Below are 22,073 nucleotides of genomic sequence, written 5' to 3'. Positions count from 1 at the left end.
ATTTCTGTGGAGCAATTGTTTCCTCCTGGAGGAGAGGCCAGAGTAGGAATGTCGTTTTTAGATTTTTATTCAAAGCTAATACAATAAATAACCTCCCTACTGGTAGACTGACCTTTTTTTTACCACTTTCTGACTTTGGCCCACTGTACATTTTCCCCTACTTCTGCTTTCCATCCTCCAGATCTCACAGATATCTTTCTGAAAGATCATTACTAATTAAATATCACTTTGGTCCCCTGTTACCTTTAAGATATTGTCCAAACCCTTTGGAATAAAGCCCATGAGACTCTGGCTCAGTCCCACATAGCTTCCACCTACATCTGTGCTCTTCTGCTCACCCTGCTCTCCCCCCCAAAACCATTGACCATGTTTTGTCATAGGCTATTTCACTCTTTCAAGGATTGGACATCTCTCTTACTTGAATTGATAAATGCCCACTCATCTCTAAGGTTGTTCTTAATGATGGCCCCTCAGTGTGAGACTTTCCCCAGTCAGCACTGGTCTCACCCATCCTTTGATTCAATAACTTGTCATACTTCTATGACAGCCATAATCCTCTTGCATTGCTATTAGCTGCTTCCTTCTCTGCTGAAGCAACTGGAGGACAGTGGCTGCACCCAGAACAGAGCCAGGTACCCAGTGAGTGCTCAGTAAACATTTGTGGAATAAAAATGATGAAAATTATACAAATGATGTGGAATACAAATGATGAAAATTATATTCGATTAAAACAACTATAGTGCATTAACTATAGGTTTTCAAATGTCAGTGAATAGGGAACTGAACATGAATGAGAAAAAAAGAGGCAAAACTTTGAGTAGAATCATTCTTGATGGATTCTATAAAAGCATAATTTCTTTTCTCTTTTCCAGCTTGTCTGTTAGCATGCCTAAGTGGTTATTTAATGGAAGATGTGTCTTGGCAGCACCCCACAGTGCTTAATCTGGGGATAATTTTTTAGTTCACCAAGCACTCTAGACCTTAGTACTATAAATCCATCCTTGACTGGATTTAACCTCCTACCATAACCAATACTCAGTGCTTTTTTAATGGACCCCATTTCAGACAATTGTATACAAAACTAAAGAAATTACCCTTAGATTTTCATAAATAAGCAAGTAGAAAAAAGGAATATTTGAGGATACTTTATTTCTATGATAATCTCACATAAAAGTCTTCATTATTTCATTAATTCATAAAAGGTACTAAAATCATTTAGAATTTAAAAGTTCACACCAAATCCCAAAGATGTATTTTATCTTCTCTTCACCCTGTAATATGAACAAAAATATATTAATTACTAGATAAATTAATTAAATAGGTTAAATAAATAAGCACAGTTACATACTAGGTGCAGAAGGTAATGGGTTTATTATTTTATATCAGAGAAGTATTAAATAAATAGGAAGTTCTTCTCATGGCTTTCTCTGAAGCCTTTGAATTAACCTCAGAGAATTTTGAGTTACTTGAGTCATTAATTTAACATTGTTGTCATAATTTTGTTCCAGTATCTTTAAAATAAAATTTTTTATTGAATTGCACTTATTTTTTAAGAAAACCATTTATTGGTAGTTCTTAGGATGCATTTCACTATAGATAGATATTTGGGAGAAAATCAACATTATTTAGCCTTGTCTGAATTATTTTGTTACCTGAAGTAGTTTAAACTCCCAAAGCAGCCCGAGTTTTGGAAATTAGTTTTGGACCCTGCAAATAAAGAAAAATAAGAATCCTCAGATAAACAAATGGATGATTGTGCCAGCCATACAATTAATTTCCCACTATTCAAGGGTGAATTCACATGATCATAGGTTAACCTGGTTAAAAATAAAGATATACATTTCTGATGCCAGCAAGCTGGGACAGTGGAGGCCAGAGAGAGAAAAACCCAGTAGTTGATTTTGTTGGCTTTACACTAATGTCTAAAGCACAGCCACATACTGATAGGTGCACACACTCAAACACATTTAATTATATTATCTATAGAAAAACTAAACATTTCTGAATATTACATATCTCTGTAATTTATATAAAAATATCTAAGTTTTTGCAGTATGAAATAGATAAAATTGGCAAAATGGCTGTTATAGAATATATTTTTAAAATATAGTGATGCTACATTTAAATATGTTTAGTAATACACACTAAAGGCTTACAAAATGTAGCCAATTACAAATTCAGATAAAATTGCTAAGTAATTACATTAAGTTAATTCCTAATTACTACTCTATTGATATTCAAAGGCATGTTTCCAAATGAGTTCAGATATATTTTCTATAAATATTCCTCCAGTATCCAATTTGCACAATGCATTTGCTAATAAATTCTCTTAATCCATTTAGCTGAACTGATAAATTTTAGGTTGGAAACTGTCTAAATTATCATTAATTAATTATATATTAACTTTATTGTTCTTTCTGCTAAGAAATAAATCAAAATTACTAATTCTATTAATATTTTTAAAACTTTTACTTCTTTCTATTATTTGGTGAGAAAACTGTTTTTATTTCTAAATCAGATTTAAATCTCTCTGGGATTATTTTAAAGTTATAGATTAAGGGAGTATTCTTTACATTATTCATTGCAGAAAATTCTGTACCAAGTATTTTGAGTTTGAAAATGAGCTGCACATACCTCTTCTGCAAAGCAGACTTCCTGTTCTTGACCTTGGCAGCACTTTTCCAGTAGACCAGAGAAATCTGCAATGACAGCTTCAAGTTGTTCCTCTGTTATTTGTGGCTTTTGCTTCACAAGGTTAATGAGAAACCTATGATTTAAAACAAAATAAAACACAAGGGAAGTCTGTTATGCAATGATATTTTTCTTAAGCCTTCCCAGTAGAGAATTTTCAGAGCCTTAGCAACCCTCACAATAAACCCTCTTTCCATCAACCCATAATCTTATGACTTAGCTCATACCTTGTCTAATACTTTCATCAGAAAGACAGGTTAGAAACATGCCAAGTGTTCCCCTGTTCGGCATTTGTGCACATTATAGAGGAAACACATTTCATAATTCTACCATACTTATACCTAGTGAAATGCAGTCTTTTTATTACTTATCTAGAATATTCTTTCCAATTCTGTTCTAAATTGTCTTATCCATACTCAAAGGCTTTTCCAACACCTGCCACCCATAATTACAACACCTCTACTGAGCACTGACAATACTAGGTCTCTGCTCTATTCATTTAGCAATACTCTCACGCTGGAATTAATGTCAGATGGAATAATAATAAGAAAGGCTTGCCAGAGAGGGTAACATTTTTACTGTACCTTGAAACATGTCTTGGATTTTAACAGAGAAAAAAGGCAAAAACACATTTTCCAAAATGAAGGAAGACCATTCACAAAGCAAGACAGTATTAAAATGTATGGGACCATTAAAATGCATTGGACACCATCAGTTTCATCGACTTGCATTACCATCACCATTACAGAATGCCTACCACAACAAACTGAAATGTGCATTCCATGTCTTAACACTCACACTTCATGGTTAAATCAAACAGTATGGTTATTCTCTTCAAAAGGTAAACAATGTGAAAAACAAGTCAGTAGTGTTTTGAAATGAAAGTACCCAGAGACACTGCAAAAATACATTCTAATTTTCCAAAATAGATTTCTCATTTCCCTCAATCTCAAAATAACATTACCACAATAGTTACAATGGAGACTGTTTTTTACAAACCAGAAATTGTCTGCCTTACTAAATTTTCCTAGGCCTGCATCCCAGTGAGGCTGTGAAGGTACTGAGAGGAAAACATTTTGAAAGCCACTTTAAGTGCTTTGGAATAATAATGTTCTCCTGATGAGCCCAAGAATGTTGGGAGTGCAGTACAGAAATATCAACTGCTATTTGGTATAGTCACTCTTCTCCATGCTAGCAAATAACAATTTCTTACTGTTGCTTCATTGTTTGCAAGGCTACACCCTGAGCTTGGCACAGATCCTTATGGAAGATGAACTTGTCATCAGAGAATGGTGGAGGGACATATGTCTCATCCACCACCAAGCTGCTAAAGCATGGCCTCCTGTTGGCATATGAAGAAGTGCAGCACTGGCCGACAGCAGGGTTTATAGGAGCCTCTCCATGCCTGATGCATAATTGTCCAATAATAAGGTCAGCCTAGTTAGGAGAATGAGAAAAAAAAAAAAAACAACAAACAAGGGGATGGAGCATTAGCCATAAAATTGATTTTAGTTTTCAGAAAACTGTTACAATAATTTTTAATGTATGATAATTTTCAATATTACAAAATAGCTGCTATTTCCATAGGATGGTGTGTTGCTACATTATAGATTCTCGCTTGCCCATTTGCCATGATGAACCTCAGCACTTAGTGACAGATGGCCCATAGGTGATGTTGAAGACAGTCCCTTCAGCTGTTTGTGTCAGCTACTCAAAACTCACTTTCAAAGGGCAAAAAAATCTCTGTCATGACCTAGGAAATCAATACAGGCCTTACATTTTCCATGTTTTATCTGGTTGAGTTTTCTATTTTACTTTTGGGCTCCAGAGAACCACTTTTTGAAGGTAAGAATAGTACAAATGTGGTCATTCTTAATTGAAAAGAAATAGGACATGCGCGCATACATTTGTGTGTGTCTTTAAGGTTTTCCCCATGTAGAATCCTCCTATCTTCCACACTTTGGAGATATTTCTTAAGTGCCTACTAATAACTTATAATAAAAGCCAACACATTTTGTGTGCACACTGTGTCAGGCTAGTCCTTAGTGAGTCAGGCACATTACCTTGGACAGCCATCTTATGATGGTGGCACAATTTTTGTTCTCAAATGTCAGGTGAAAAAGTTCAAGCTCAGTGAGGTAGCTAACTTCCCCAGTGACACGACTAGTGTGTGTTGAAAGTGGGAAGGGACAACAGACAGGAGACTTCCTGAACACACTGTTGAGCCATCACACCATCCTGTATCTCTGCCTCCTCCCAACATGGTAGAATTCAATAAATGACAAAGACAATGCTTAATCACAGGAAATTCTCTTTTCCCTTCTAATCTCTGGTGAGAAATTTCAAGACCTGAAGATTAACTAGCAAAGCAGTCCCCATCATCAAAAGAGGAAAAGGGAAAATTTTGTATACAATTTTGGTCACAGTAGTGACTTTAAGGGAAAAAATAATGAAAAAAAAAACCCATAACCATAGGGCACCAGTGACCTTAGTCATTTTACTATCAAGAACATGGTACTTACCCTGTTTGTACCCTATACCCCATTGAAGGGAATAAAATATTCCTAAGATCATATGAATACGCTTGTATTTTTACTACGGAGAGTAAAAATATAAGTATGACTAACTTTAATCCATCGAAGATGAAGTTTATCTTTTCTTTTAAATATTAAAATAAGTATTTAGTGAATAAAAAAAGAAAATCATGAATTGACTGATGTGCTGGTCATTCTCTCCTCCCTTTATATCTAGCTTGCTCAAACACTGCTGAGTAAACTGTTTGTACTCCCACCAGCTGTTATAGAAGGGCAGGAAGCCTGGCCACATCTAACTATTCAGAGATGAGTTTTCACACCCCCTCCAACTGTAACTGGCCAAATAATTCTAAGTCACCTCCACTTTGGTTTTTGCCATTTTCCCTCAGTGGGAAAAAGAAGGCCATTTCAAACAAGGCAGAAACAAGACAGAATGAGATGAGACACTCACCGCGCCCTCACCACAGGCCAACTGTTTCTCCTCACTGAGCTGGCAACATGTGGCTGCTGCAATTGCCATTTTCCTGGTGTAGGCCAGCAGCTCTGGTGGGCTCAGCTGAGGGGCTTTCTTTGTGTAAGCAACAAGAAACCTGCAAGGCATTTTTCACCAAATCTTGCTGAGTCAGTCATGGGTTTTTGGACTTACTTCTTCTCAAAGACCCTCTTTTGGTATCAGAAGACATAGACTCATTTAATCACCCACATGGTATTTGGACCAACTTTTGAGATGTGACTACTCTAACAACCACTGCTTATATTCCCCTTATACCAACATATCACAATGGGAAAACAAATGCTGGGCAGAAGGTTGACTCCTATTCCCAATGTCAGAAGCTTCATTGATTTTAACTTGGATCTTTTGGTGTTTTAACTAGGACAGACTATGGCAGAATGAATATCTTTCCTGCAAAAATTTGCATGATTTGGGGGAACCCAAAGCCGGTGACACAGATCACACTTCACAGGCCATTCTTGTTGCCTCCTGAACCAGGGGAATGGGAAGGCAGCCTTCTCAGGGGAAATTGGGTGATCACATTACACTGACTACCAATCTGAAAGTGGAGTTGAAATTAGTGTGGCCATGGTGGCTAATGTAGATGTATATTTCTCTCACCGGTTAATAATTTTAAATTACTAAAAATACTGGTTAATAAAACATACGCATTTTGTAAGTAATATTCTCCTAGCTTCTGGAAGAGACCACAGCTTCGCTTTGCCAGTGCTTGGCTCTCCTGGATGTATTTCTCCAATTCTTCTTCCTGACAATACAAGCATTATTACACACATTTTTTTCTCTCCTTAGACACATAACTTTGTATGTAAAATTTTCCCAGTAATACTTTATTCTATGATGATACCAATCTTAGAGAAAGCAATTTTAGAACTTTTTAAATATTAAAGATGGCAAAGTATGAATTGTGAGAATTAAAACAAATGGACTCTGGGAAGATTAAGTTTAAAACTTTATGAATCACCAAGCTATTTGATGACAGAATTCAATCTTTGGTTTAAGGATTACAGTTCTTTCTATACAAAAGCTTGCCTTTCTTAAACTGTTAAAAATGAGTATTATTTTTATTTTGTGTGTCAAAGAACTTTTGAGTATCATTTTTATTTCTAAAGTAAGCCACTAGTTATTGACAACTAAGCTAATAACTACTTAAGAGCTAGAGACTAGTGAACAGATACAACAAGCTAACTATTAGTTAATAACTAGAGACTTTCAAGCAATAAGCTAAGAGCATATTTTAATGGATGACATCAATCCAGTATTTCATATTCTGCTTAAAAAGCAGGAGCAATTTACCCCTTTATCCTGGCATTCGAGAGTGTTTTGAGACTGGGAACATTTCTCCAGTAGCTCCTGGTATCCTTTAACAACTCTTAGAATTACTGGGACAGCAAACTTAGTATGTCTTCTTGAATATTCATAAGTAAATCTGAAATACGTGTGAAAAAATCATGTTATTAGAATTAAGAGAAAAAATCCCTCCTTTGTTATATGGTAAGCAGAAGTTAAAATCCAAATAACCCTGGAAATCAAATATGATATAAATTGTATGCATGACAAAACTATTAATACAAACTAAAATCCTTCAAATTGTTTTAAAATGGTGCATCTTGTCTTCTTTTGCATCCTTCATTTGGCTTTATAATTGTGGGGTTTACATTCATTTATTCAACAAATAATTTTCCAGTGCTGACTCTATGCAAGCATTCTTTAAGCAAATGTTCAATAATGTATAAGATAAAAATGCCTGACCTCTCCAAAGCATACATTATAACCCTGGCCAGTGTGGCTCGATTGGTAGGAGCATCGTCCCATAAACCAGAAGGTAGCGGGTTTCCTTCCTGGTCTGGGCACATGCCTAGGTGGTGACTTTAGCCCCCTCTAGGGGCGCTTGAGAGAGGCAGCCTATTGATGTTTCTCTCTCACAATGATGTTTCTCTCCCTCCCTCCTGTTCCCTTCCCCTCTCTTTAAAATCAATAAGCATGTCTTCAGGTGAAGATTTTTTTTTAAAAAGCATACATGATAGGGAGGCAGAAACAAATAAATAAGTAGATGATCTAATTTTCAATAGTGCTAAATAAACGAAGCCAAATAAAGTTAGAAGAGAAAGAAAGAGGTGACACCTAAGTTAGAGTGTGTGGTCAAGAAAATTCTTTCTGGGTGGCTCTTTTGGACCAGAAACCTGGGTGAAAGGAGCCACACTAGTATCTGAAGAAAGATCATTCTCAGCTGAGAAAATTTCTACTGCAAAGAACCTTTCCAATTGAAGAACTGCTTCTATTACATAAACAATAAACTGTGGAGGTATATGGATATATAAATTTAAAGATAATTCTTGAACTTACTAATTGTATTCCAAGGTTATAGAAAGAGGTTGTTAGTTCTTCCAGCAATAAATTGTCAATATGGGTTCTTAAATCTTGACTTTGTTCTCATTTGCATAATTTTATTTAGCTGTGCAAACAATTTGTGGGTATCTAAATTTAATGTAACAATAAACTAGTATCCTCAAGGAATATTAAAGAGAAAATTGGGTCATTATTTTCATTACTACATTAGAAGCAGACTCTTAAATTTAGAAAGACCCTTGGAGATCATTAAGTATAATTTCATAAGAGCTGCACAAATCCTTCCTCTAATAGTGTGCATAGACATCCAGATACGCACTACACAATAAAGGAAAATGTATTAACTGATTGCTTCCCTTAAAGGCAAACGGAATGACAACATGTCATATCAATTACATTACAGCAAACTACTACACTGCAAATGTCTCTAAACACCTTTTTATTTTCTTACAAAAATCAAACATGAATTCAATAAATAGCAAATAAACTTTCCCAATAAAAGCCCTTTAACCAGCATTATCTATCAAGTTGTATTGGGGGGAAGAATTTTTAAAACATGCACAGTGAAAAATCACATTCTTAATCATGGTCCCTTATTTTTACAAAAGTATTCACATCCTATGTGCAAGTTCAATAGTGATCTCCATATGAGTAACCTATACAGGGCTGACAATGCTTCAGATTCCAGAGAAATTCATGCAAAATAAAATACAGCCCAAAACAATCTAGTTAATAATAGATTTCATTCTTTATTCCCTAGTTATCTTTTATATATATTTTAGTTCAGGACACTCCAGCATTATTCTCACTGACAGTGCTCAAAAACCATAGCCTTCCATCCCCATTTCAACCACCAAAGCTGTCAGCGCATAACCTTTACTTGTGTGAACATACATTTACAGCGTGCGCTTACCTTGCCATAAAGAGATCTTTTTCCTTTGAAGAAAATTGGTTGAAATCTCTCTCCCCTAAAAACCTGTTTAGAGTTGGAGATAAGTCTTCAGGTGTGTCATCGTTTTCTGCATGAATCATGCATTGACCAAGTTCAAGTGTGGGTAATTTGCAGCACTCTGCTATTTTGCCTGACAGAGTATCTTGCTGAGAACATACATAGGACATAATTTTTTCCTGTAATGGGAAAAATAAAATACAAATTTTTAAGGTTTATTCTTAATATAGGGCCTTAGGACCAATTTTAGGAAGGAAAGAAGGAAAAAGAGAAGGGAAGAAAAGAGAAAAGGGAAGGGTGGAATAGGAAGGAAAGAAGAGGAAAGAAGACATTCTACCTCATCACCTGTTTTAAGGCTTTCTCTAGTTTGCCTTTCCTCCTTCCCACCTATCCCTGTTTGGTTAATTTCTTGTGATAGATGTCGGCTAAAACCTACTCATTTATTTTAATAGGAAGCTCTTAAAACCATGAGAGAAATGTGCTCCTCAAAAAATTACATGCACATTTATGTATATCTTTCTATTAATATTGAAATTTGCTACTAGATATTTGCTATTGATGTCATAACATGGAGAGCAAAAGGCTCCATCTTTAAACAATCTGCAGTGACTCACTATGACCTCCAGAGGGCAGTCCATAGATAATAAAATGACAGTGCACGTAAGTGGCCAGAAAGAAGCAGAATTTACACAGTCCCGGGACAGGCCTGAACATTTGTGCATTCTCAGCAAGTACACTTAAAACTCATTATTCACTCATTAAAATCAGACTTAAATACTATATGGAAATTAACGTTTCCACTTTAAAAGAAAAAGTGGTTATGAGCTCCAAAAATTGAAAAACTAATTTTTAATGATTATACAAATTAATAAAATTATCAATTAAAACTGAGAAAACTGACCTCAAAGAAAGACAAAAATAGTGTTTATCGCTGCCCTTTATATGCAGGTAAATACTTGTAAAAGCACAAATAAATGAAAAAAGAAAATCTCTGTGGCAGCCTCCTCTCAGCTCGTCTTCAACTCCTGCACCAGGATTGCACCCTGGGCTCCGAGGCTGTCGCCCTCTGTCCTCCCTGCAGCCTTGGCTTCTCGCTGGCTTCTGAGACTGTCTCCACTAAATGCCACTGAAACGAACACTTTATCTCACTTTCAAGCTTCTGAAAGCCATGTTTAAGCCCCCTTGGAGAAGAAGGTGCATCATACCAACCAGAGAGGTAGTAATTTGGGAAGAGACAGGCCTCTCGTACAATATCTAGAAGCACAGGGTTGTTCAGAAGGGACCAACGCCACACTGCTTAAGTTGTGCTTCTGTCTTTTGGGTGGTTCGGTTTCGGGTTTTAATTCTCCTATAACCCTTTATTTGCACCTCTCTTTGGGAGGGCTAGCTTTACCTTATAGAATAGTTTTGTGTGTTATTTTTCTTGTGTCTTGTGTTACTTTGTTGTACCCATAGGCTAGCTATATGAATATATAATAAAGTGCCTCTCAGGTGCCAGGCATGGTGCTGGCAGCCTATGGCAATAACAATAAGTGAAAGACAGTCCCTCATCCCAAGGATGTCACCAGGCTTATCTCTGCTATTAGCCTATAAATGCCTTGAGGTCAGCTTGTGCCTTAATAGCAAATGTCCCTCACAGAGGTTAATGCATAGGAATTATTTACTATATATTTGTCAAATAAAAACAAACAGATAAAAAACAAGACATTAAAAGTGAAGAGTCCACCCCCAGAATTCTGATGTGGAGGCCTTCCAAGAGGTTACCATCTCCTTTAGAAGTGAGCATTACTGGGTGCTGGTCTCACAAGGGGAGAACATCCCTGAAGTGAAAGGCAGGATCAACAGAAGAGTTTTTTTACTAGCATGAAGTCTATAACTTCACTAAGTCAGCTTGTTGCTATAATCTGTGACCAACTCAGGTCAAAAAGATTTCTCCCATTTAGCATGAGAGCAAAAGAAAGAAGAGGGAGTGGAAACATCTCTTTTTTAGGAGGCGAGACTCTTCACCCCATCCTGCAGACACTCCAGCACGTCTCCTCTGCAACACTCCTCGTGGGTGTGAGCCGTGTCCAGGACCAGTTTCTGGATTTCAGTGAAGTTAGCTTTGGGAAACTTTTGACTCACTTTCGTAATGGTTCTAGAAGGGGAAAAAGAGTTAGAAATTAATTGTGGTTATCTATTAGAATGAAATAACATTATAAAGTAGCAATATAGCTGCAGCTCCAAACACAAAGACCTGAAATGTTTTTGTTGTTTAAATAGCAAGGAAAAGTGTTACGAGTCTTGTATATTGCAGCCGGATCTGCCGAGGCAGTGGCTCTATAAATGATGACCTGGCCCCACAAATGGTTTGGAGGGGATTTATCTTTACCTAAAACCCTTCCTGTGGTTTGTGCTAAAAGCACTTTTTGCTATGCACCCCTGATGCTGAGCACTTAGATCAGAATAGTGAGTGGGATGAAAAAAATTGAAAAGGATAAACAATCAAGGAATGGAAAATTAAGTGATAATCATTTTTTACTTGGGAGGGAAAAAATACTTCTGAGAATACAGGGAGGGGTACATATGTGAAAATAAATGAAAGGGGTCAAGAAAGTGGAGCAGACTAAGCATTCAGATGTGTTTGTGATGCCAAGACATGAAGTGTGGCCCAAAAAGGAAGTAAGAAAACAATTCTTATTCCTTTCATGTATCTCATTAAGTTGAGGAGACATCCAGGTGAAACTCCTACCCCGCCCCCCAAGCAGTTGGTGTTGCTTTACTAATGAAGATGGATTTTCTTCACGATATTTAAGTTAAACCACTTACAGATATCAGATAATGAAGTCATTATAATAATATCTAATTTATATTTATTACTAAGATAAATTTAAATAAACCAGTTCATGAGTCAATCTTTAAGTTTCAAATAGATTGAGAGGTAAAACATAAGTCTGGCCTCTTCCGAGAAAAACTCAGTCTACCTTGACCTAACTTCATGACTAAAAACTTTAACCTAGGCTTCCACTGTGTCATTTGACACACAAATAAACAGAAATAAAATGGGAATGCATATAACTAATGCTCTTTGGTTAGCAGCTCAGATGTTTTGCTATACTAGAAATATTTCATCCTAAAATTTGAAGAGTATTTTAACCAGCTATATAATTTAAAATTTTCTAGTAGTTGCATTCAAAAGTAAAACAAGACAGGTTAAATTAACTTTAATAATATATTTTAACACCACATATCAAAAATATAATTTAAAAATATCATTTTAACAAAGAAAACAGACTGATAATTGCCAGATGGGAGTGGGTTGCGTGGGGACAGGGTGAAAAAGGTGGGGGGATAAGAAGTTCAAATTGGTAAATACAGAATAGTAATAAGGATGCAAAGTACAACTTAGGGATTATGGTCAATAGTATGGTAATAACTATGTATTGTGCCAGGTGGGTATTTGAAATATCTGAGGAACCACTTTGTAAAGTATGTAATTGACTAACCACTATGCTGTACATTTGAAACTAATACAAGATAATATTGAATGCAAACTATAATTGGAAAACAAAATTTAAAATATATATATTATTTTAATATGTAATCAATGTATCCATTACAAATCTATTAGTATGTAATCAACATAAAAATCTATCCATCTAAAATCTATTAATGCATATTAATCTATTAATGTGATTCTCTTCTTTGTAGTAAGTCTTTGAAACACAGTGTATATTTTACACTGAGAGCACAGTTCCCCATTTGTACCAGTGGCTTTTTAAATGCTCAGGAACTACATGTGGCTGCCATATCGGATAGCACACTGAAAGCCTTTTACTCTGATTTTAATATGTGACTTCAATGTCTCATTGTCAGGATATAAATAATCAGAGATCACTGACACAGTAGACAAATTGGTATAATGAAAATAATACATGAGAAGGACCTAGAAAAACTAACTTCTGATGTCCAGCATTGTGGTCTTGGGTAAAGTACTTTAATCTCTCTGGCCTTCAGGTTATTCATGCATAAAAGTGAAGAAATTGGACTAGATGATTTAACTGGGTTTATATTATATTCTTCCTTATTGTAACAACATACAAAGATATGAAATAGAGGTAGGATGCATAGATAGATAGATAGATAGAGACAGATGGTATATTGATAGAAAAAGACAATCAAGAAAAATGAGAGAAGGCAAATATGGTAAGTGTAAGAGTAAATATGGTCCATTGAAAAATGCCAAATTTGCTTTTGAGCTTTTTAGCAGCTGGCACAAGAAAACAAATTTCAGTGAATTGCATTACTTTCAGCAGCTAGGAGAATACATCCTAGTTCTTCAAACATGACAATTTTTTTTTATCTCTTAGTACTAGATTCTATATTATCGACTTAAGTGAATATTTTCATAGGAAGGAACAATTGGCATAATGGACTTTACAGCAGACTAGGAAGCAGAATTAATATTAAAAACTTCTTCTTACACCAAAAATATTAAATGACACATCAGTGAAGACTAACCTATTTTGGAGAGAATCTAGAAAAACATAGGTTCATATTATGAGGTATAATGTGATTGCAGGCCAGGAACTTACGAGTATCTAAACTAGATCAACAGTATAAATTTCAGAAGTCTTCTCTAAGTATTTTTTTCATCCAGATTAATAAATGTGAAACAGCAGAGTGCTCTGTTAGCTTTCTTCCTAAGGAAGGAAGCATTCCTTCCTAAGATTTCATGATTCTTAATCACATTAGCTCTCCTAAAAGGAAACTTTATTTGCTACACCAGTGACAAAGATAAAATGGACTTAGATTGCAAAATGGTAGTTCTGTAGACCCTACCTTCTCCCCAAGATAGAACTTAAACTTACATGGCTCTGAAGGTTCGGGGTCCAAAATTTTTCATTACGGCACACACATGCTGATTTAACAAGCTGCTTTCTCGTAATTCTTTTGTAATTGATGCTGCCTACAATCCAAACAAACAAGGCATCAAGAAAGCATGTATTTTCTTTTATAGGCTCTAATAATTGTAGAAACAACAGATATAGGTAAAATATAAAATTCTATAAAGTTTTTACTAAAAATTCTGAATGCAATGCATTTTTGTAGAACTGTGTTCATTTATTCATTCTTTTATGTTGGTTTATATACATCTATGCCAGATAGATTTTTTTCAATACCTTAAAATAAAAACCTTATAACTTTTACGGAATAATAAATAAACAACTGCAAGACATATTGAAGACTGATAATTTATTTAATGTCTGCTCAGTCACAAAAAAAGAAAAGATTGTATAACAGCTCTGGGAATAGTAATGATTCTTCGAAAATTTTTGTTGTAGGTGTTCTGGTGGCAAGTAATTAATTGTGGATATTATTCTAGCTCTCTGAACCTAAGAAAGCCATTCACCTCTCTAAACCTAAGTTCTCTTGATCATTAAATGACAATAATACCATTGACTTTTGAATGAGTGTGACCTGTGCAAGGCCACTTATATGTAGATTTTGTCAATAAATACCTGTGTTATTTTTGATCTGTGGTTAGGAGTCTGCAGATATAGAGGGCTGATTATATGCATTGATCTATGCCATTTAAAATAAGGAACCTGAGCATTCATGTAGCTTGGTGTCCTGGGGGGTCCTGGAGCCCATCCCCCATGGATACCAAGGTTGTTAAATTTTGGAGGGAGTCAAAATTATATGCAGATTTTGAAGTCATAGGAGTTGATATTGTTCAAGGGTCAACTGTACTTACACCTCAAATTTGTTTAAAGGATTAAAAGAAATAGTGAATAAAGTTTTCAAACATTAATTTAAAAATGATAAAAATAAAAATACTTATTGAACAAAACAAGAAATAGTGAATACAAAGCATTTATCATAGTTTTCCCTTCACTCTTTCCTCTTCTTCTCCTCCTGTTCTCCCACTCCATCTTCTTTTACTTCCTTTTTTCACCTCTTCCTCTCCTCTTTCATTTATCACCTCTATATTTATTTTTCTTTATTGCCCCTAGATTCACTTCCTTAATAATAAAATAACTTTGGCTGAACGAATAAGTGAATGAAAAACAAAGCAAATCCATGTTGTTTAGCCCAAAAAGTTTCAGAATACTGAAATACGCTCTATTCCAGAAAAGATATTCCACACACAAAGCCTATTTCCATTTTTAACTTTGTTTGGTTTTAATGAGCCATAGCCAGATGAAAGTCCTGGTTCAGATAGTCACACAAATATGATACCTTCGTTTGGAAGCATTCGACTGCATTTTCAGCTTTGCAACAAAAGGGAATTATTTTGTCATAGTGGGCAGCCAAAGAAAGAAGTATAGGCGCATACAGGAAGGGATGCCTCCTTGCTATCTCATAGATGTATCTGTGAAATGAAATAGAACTGATAAGGTTTACAAGCACATAAAATAAGACTGCTACTGCTTAGAACTGGACTCTGGAATGTGTTTAAAGAATCACAAAACCATCCTATTTTTCCCATGAGCTATGAAAAATTTTTCTCACTAAAAATCCCCAGGGGAAGGAAATCTGACAACTGATAACATACTCTAATTCAAGAGCAAAATAGGCAGGGATGCTGCCTATGGTTTTTATTAAAGTGTCCTTTCAATAAGCCTACTCAGACATGTTTCCAGGGTCAGCAACATCAGGCCACCACTAAGTAAAACAGAATGGTACATTTCTTTTCCCCCCATCAGTACAGAATGAAATTATCCATCTTGGTAGTCTCCAGAGCAGAGATAGTCTAAGGGCAGGTTTCCACATCTTCTGGCTTATACAGCAACATAGGAGACACAGGTGATTAAGAGTTCGATACAGAGAACCTGGGTCCAAACCCAGCTTGGGGATGTACTAGCAGTGTGCCCCCACCCACTCATTCTAACCTCCTAAACTTCAATCTCCTCATCTGCAAAATGGAAAGAGAAAGAGGAATAAAGAGGAAGAGGACAAGGAGACCTCACAGGTTGCTCTGAGCCTTCATCTGACCATATGCTCCAAGCACACGTGTTCTTGGAACATCCTAAGTACACAAGCAACATTAGGCCTGTTTGTATATCTTAAGCATCCCTGGACCACTAACATTTTTTGTTTCCAGGAAATTTGTTAAACACACAAAAAAATATTTGGCTCCATAGGGAGTCATTTTGCAAGGTACTAATACATCCTTGGGCAAACTAAAATTGAGAGATTAGAAGGGGAAAACCAAGGTGTATCGCAAGAGGATAAAGGAACACTGGCAGTTCTGGTGTGTGGCCTCTACTGCACCTCTCTGGCATGTTGTTGAAACAAAGGCACACTGCAAGTTTCCTAATTCAGGACCTCAGGAGATCAAGTACCAAACATTATTTCTACTTCTCCATGTTTTAGAGTACATCTATAATTTGCAGAAATACTAGATTCTGCTTGGTACTGCTCCCTTTCTGGGATTTTAATCTCACTTTTAACTAACTTGGATCCTTACCGGTTCATGAACGTCTCCCTGTTTTCTTCATATTCTTTGCAACTTGTGACAGGTTCTGGAAGTTGGAAAGGTGGGATGGATGTTGGGGAGGCCTTTTTGTGTGCTAGGAAACATTTATGTCTTTCCTCTCCAACTTGGCTGCAGCAGTGTGAAAGTCCATGCTTTTCAGAAATTTCCTTCTCATGGCAAATTTCTTCCAGAAAGGCAGATAGCTATCAGAAAGATTTGTTTTTAATGAAAGACAACTAACTTTACTTTTAAAAAACCTGTAAAGCAGATTAGAACTTTTCTAATATCCAACATCAGAACTATAGAGTAGAAAAATAATTCCCCATACAAATTCCAACTTATTTGGTTTTAACCAGACGAAATAGCTCTTTTCAGTGCCTTTTGAGAAATGAAATTTTGGTTTCCAATCTTAAGTAATATACACAATTATTAAACAAAATTTTTATTTTAAAAAGAAAGGAGGCCATGCAGTATTTTGTTTCCTTCCCCCAAGAAATATGAAATATTTTATTGTACCCTTTTCTGTGCTATTTGGCCCACCAAAAATTTGGCCCTATGACAAGTGTAAGTTCTCCTTTTTTATTCTAAGTCAATTTTCAGACAGAGATACTCATTCCACATGGGACTTTTATGATGAGACATTGATCTAAAATTGGATATTATTTTTAGATAAAAATAAAAATAACTTGAAATAAAAATAACATCAGATATTTTTGTGGATCATAATCACAGATTTAGCTAAAATGTTTGAAAAGGGACATTTTTAAATGTTTGGAACCTTCCTTTACTGCCTAAATTTTACAAAGGTCATGATGACACCAATATTCTGCAGAATGACTATGAGGAATACTGTCTTCCATTCATTTCTGGAAAATTTTAATTTAACTTTTATTACTGCTAATATTTAGAGAATCATGGATATCTTGAGTAAGACTTCCAGTTCCTAATCTACATAAAAACTGTGACTTTAAGCTTATAAGAAATAAATCAGCAATCTAAAGTTACCTGAACTTCTCCTCTGAGGTAAAGTTGCAACATGGAATATATGTAATTTAATGTATACACATCTTTAGAAGATTATCAAGATATGCCAAAAATAGAGATGCAAAACAGGGATTTTTATTAAATCATCAAATTCATGGTTGGAAAATACTTTAAAAGGGCATCTCCTCTACAATAATACTCCAGACACATTATCTTTTGTCCACTTTATCAACCCATCATGTCAAAGGATTCTCTGGGCATTTTGTTCCATAATTGGATAACTCTAATTATTATACAGTTCATGTCTATACTGAGATAAAGTAACAACAACTATTATTTATTGATCTTCTACATTAGGATATCCTTATACTAGAAAAAGTATTTATTGTTTAGCTGAAATTCAAATTTAAGTGAGCTTCATGTTTTGTTTTTGATTGTTCACTAAATCTGGCAAACCTACATGTTACGCACTTCACTTTCATTATAGTGTGAGCTTAGTGTGATGAAGCCCCCAAGGGTGTTAGTTCTGGAGCACATGACCTAGTTTAAATATTGGTTGGGTCTGGAATCCTTTAAACGAGTTACTTAACTTCTCTGTGACTCACCTTCCTCAACTGAAGGGTTAGCATCTGTCATTTGGATTATCATAAAGATTTAATAGGTTTGTATCTGTACACAAAGCCAATATTCTGCCAATGAGCCCCAGTCAGGGTCTCTTGGCTCACTGGATATTCATTCTGATTTTTCAGTGCTATCGTAAAATATTGTGATCATCAATATACATGTAACACTCTCTAGAATAATGCTTGTCACTGTGTGCTTAATAAAAATTAATTTCTATTACTATTATCATATCATTTTCCATGACAATCCTGAAGTGGAAGCTATGATTATTCCTTATTTGATAAATAAGGAAATTAAAGTTCAAAGAAGTTAAGAAATATGCCTGTGATCACCCAGATACTCTTATTTCAGAACCTTAGCCCTTAGTCATCATGCTTGTATTATCTCTTTTTTTTTAGTTTTTATTTATTTATTTTTAGAGAGAGAAGGGAAAGAGATAGAGAGAGAGAGAGAGAGAGACATCAATGTGTGGTTGCTGGGGGTTATGGCCTGCAACCCAGGAATGTACCCTGGCTGGGAATCGAACCTGTGACACTTCGGTTCGCAGCCCGTGCTCAATCCACTGAGCTACGCCAGCCAGGGCTGTATTGTCTCTTTATAATAGGCACTCATTGTTTTCTCTTCTACCCTCTTTAGCAATTCAGAATCAATCTAATGCCTCTTTCAGACAACATTTCTTTAAATATTTAAATTTAATTATCATGTTATCCCTGAATTTTCTCTTCTTCATGTTAAATTTTCATCAAATATCACATTATTATTATTATTATTATTATTATCATCATCATCATCATCATCATGATGATTCACTCACCTGGTTCTCTAGACACCCTTCAGTCTGCTTATTGCCAGAGGGTTTCTCAGTTATAGTCATGAATACATCTCTTGCCATTTTATTTACTTCCTGATAAGTGGCTTCTTGAATAAACTGGGCAAAAAATATGGTAGCTCTGAAATAAAAATATAATGAATGCTTAAGGAGCAGACATATCAAGCATGTTTTTCTCAAGTTTAGTTTTTCTTTTTATTTTTTTGTTATGTTGTGACCTATTTAGGGGGTGATCTTTACTAAAAATCCATGGGAAATTAAGTTCCAGCTATCCAGGAATAATATCAGTCTTCTTCTTGTCCCCTTTACCCATAAACCTACATACATCTGTTAAAAATCAAAATAAGTGAATATCCCACAACAGTGGTTCCTCCTTTTTGCAGTGCAATTATAATTGAGGGTATCTATATTCATTATAGATATTCTTTTAAATTTAAGCACAGAATTAGTCATCAGACCTCTGCTTGTTACTACTCAGCATAATCAAGGTTTGATCCAAGACTGCAGTGCTCACAGATTGACCCAAAGCATTGCTTTAGCAGGTTTCCCTGTACAAATAGTAGTAGCAATACATACCTTTAAATTCACTATTAGAAGTGTGGAATGGAAACATAATATTCAAAAGAACAATACACCCTCTATGAATAACAGAAAATTGAATATTTTACTTCTTCTTTTTGTCGCTAGTATTTAAATAGTATTCAAGATAGAGAATACTGCAATGCCATCTTATTGGTATTGAGAGAATTTCTGAATTCTTTTTGGTTGTCACTGATCAGATACTAATATTCAACTTCTAACATCTGACTTGGTTTGTTTCATGGAACTGCAAGGAATCTAGAGGTTAACATCTAAGGCACAGGCTAACAGCTCAACCTCTTCAATATCAGCTTGATATTGAATATAAATGACTTTTCTTGACATTGCCCAGTTTGCTTTTATACTTTAAAAATTCATAGGGTTACCCAGTTTCATTTAATTACTTAACTAAAATCATCATTGCTCTGCATGTTTAAAGTGAATTTATACAAGTCGGACTTACAGGTCAACTAAATTCACCTCTGCAGAGCACTGGGAGGAGTCCAACACGGAGGCTGGAAAGCAAAATGAACTTCATGAGAAACAGTGGTTTCATTTGCAACTAAGAAAGTAGTCATTATTACATGTAAATATATTTAAGTTAGAAGTATACAATTTTAGAAATGAGAAGACACTAGGGATCATCTATCTAAACCCCTCAATTTTGTACTTGAGAAAACTAAGAATTAAAGTTAAGAATAATTTAGAATACACAGCACTAAAATCCAGATTTTATGTTTTCAAATTGTTTGTTTCTCTCCTGCACTGTGACGCTCCAATAGGCTTGGAAATCAAATGGTTAAAAGTATTGATTTTAGTCATCCTTTTGAACATGTGTATACCACAGTTTCTTCCCATTTGTATCCCAGCTCCACTGTTTCTTCTTCAGTCAAATAATGACCCATTTTTTCTAAAGTAAAGAATAAAGATGTTACTTATATTACTTATTTCACCAGTCCAAGGGGGTGTTTGTGTGCAATGGAACCAAGATTATGGTATAATATATATGATATACTCATATATATCATATGTATGGCAGATAGATACTTAATATATATTAAATAAATTCTGTACAAAAGTTAATTCAACATGAAGAATACAAACCATTCATAATGTTAAGCACTTTTATAATTTCGTAAACACCCTGTAAAGTTACAAGTTTATCATGTGTTAAAAATATTCACTAACTGAATATTTTTCCCTTTGTAGAAGAGTGTGATAAATAAATCAAGACAAATGAATAAATGCAAATTTAAGAATTTTGATATAGAGAAAAGACAAAAAATAAAATGCAAAAAATAAAATGTCTTACCTATTCCATATGCATTGTCATGCATTGTGCTGGATTCAGTGGTATTTAGTAGGAAAATTAAAAAAATTGATGCCACCCACTTCATGATCATTAGTTATTTTGCTGCTGTTGGCAAAGGTCGGGAAAGAATACTGAAAATCTTGCTGGAATTCTTTTATACCCTTCTCAAGCAATGTCTGTTAACCAGTAATCTTTTATTGGTATATCTGTTACTTTATTTCCTTAGGTTGAAATGGACAACTTGCCAATAATTAACAGCACAAGGATTATTTGTATTTAATGTTCAAGGACACAGGCCTCTTTGGGGTGGAAAAAGAAAAAAACCTGCAAATTCATTCTATGTTGCAAATGTAACAAATATTCTCCTCAAACTACAGAGTATTCAAAGAGATGATTTTCCCTAAATTGTACAATAATCACTTCCTTTCAAGTAAAAAAGTTAATGAGGCTATAAAGAGAAGAGAACAGATTGTATGAAATTTAACTAAATACATGAATTCATTTAAAAGTATCAACCAAGTGCTCATCACGCGCCATGCTGTGGACACATTGACCAACTCAGGCTTTTGCTGAAGAAGCCATTGCTTGATTGTTATGTTGTTGTTTAGCTCAAAAATCCTTTTCACCTGATTTGTAGGTCCATAAGGTCCTTTTTTAAGTATTTAGTATACCGGGTATAGTTTAACATAGAAAAGTTAGAGCACAAACCCTGGTGAACCAAGTCCTATAATAGTTTTATTTGTTACAAAATATTTTTGCGTGTATGCCAAACTTTGAAGTGGGTCAGCTGTACTGTTCACTTAGCAACTTAACATGATTGTGTTAATACTCAATAAAGAGCACTTGCAAATGCCACCTGTTCTAGGAATTCACCTCATAGCTTCCCAACCTGTGAGGGTTCTCAGTCTTGGCTGCACATTAAATTCCCTAGAGGAACGTTTAAAATTCTCAGTGCCTAGACTACACCCCAGACAAATTAAATCAGAATCTTTTGGAGTTGGGACCTATGCATTAGTATTTTCTGAAGCTTCACAGGTGATTCACTATTCTATAGTTACTATTAAAAAAACAAATAAGCTAGAGTAGGAATTAAGTATGATACAGTCATAAGGTGAAATAATATGCCACCCTAAAAATAATTTTGTGGAAGAAAATTTAATGATATAGAAATATGCTCAAGACTGGGCAATACAATTCAATCTCATTATTTCATCAAAAGATTAGAGGGGACATAGGTCAGAAGCCTGGC

The 22,073-nt window shown here is 35.1% G+C and overlaps 1 protein-coding gene across 1 annotated transcript; it reads right to left on the bottom strand.

Annotated features, from left to right (window-relative positions):
* Positions 1 to 1,130: 1,130 nt before the first annotated feature.
* On the bottom strand, positions 1,131 to 20,968 carry LOC114492938 (alpha fetoprotein). The gene is made up of 15 exons (XM_028507578.2): positions 20,825 to 20,968; positions 19,976 to 20,027; positions 18,919 to 19,054; positions 16,488 to 16,699; positions 15,257 to 15,389; positions 13,885 to 13,982; positions 11,042 to 11,171; positions 8,999 to 9,213; positions 7,033 to 7,165; positions 6,387 to 6,484; positions 5,677 to 5,815; positions 3,905 to 4,128; positions 2,635 to 2,767; positions 1,653 to 1,707; positions 1,131 to 1,271 (listed from the first exon to the last, which is right to left on the bottom strand). Exons 1-14 carry the CDS (start codon positions 20,913 to 20,915, stop codon positions 1,663 to 1,665), a joined length of 1,839 nt encoding a protein of 612 aa, XP_028363379.2. The 5' UTR covers positions 20,916 to 20,968; the 3' UTR covers positions 1,131 to 1,271; positions 1,653 to 1,662.
* Between the last annotated feature and the right edge of the window lie 1,105 nt (positions 20,969 to 22,073).

Source organism: Phyllostomus discolor, chromosome 1 (genome assembly GCF_004126475.2).
Source record: "Phyllostomus discolor isolate MPI-MPIP mPhyDis1 chromosome 1, mPhyDis1.pri.v3, whole genome shotgun sequence".
In the NCBI taxonomy this organism is placed as follows: Eukaryota; Metazoa; Chordata; class Mammalia; order Chiroptera; family Phyllostomidae; genus Phyllostomus; species Phyllostomus discolor.
The sequence above is the reverse complement of the archived record's forward strand: the minus strand, read 5'-3'. Positions and strand labels throughout refer to the sequence as shown.

Coding starts and splice junctions, on each gene's coding strand:
- LOC114492938 (XM_028507578.2), bottom strand. CDS start 20,915: ATGATCATGAAGTGGGTGGCATCAATTTTTTTAATTTTCCTACTAAAT. Junction 20,028..20,824: donor TGACAATGCATATGGAATAG/GTAAGACATTTT, acceptor TTTGCTTTCCAG/CCTCCGTGTTGGACTCCTCC. Junction 16,700..18,918: donor AAGGGTGTCTAGAGAACCAG/GTGAGTGAATCA, acceptor TCTTTCTGATAG/CTATCTGCCTTTCTGGAAGA.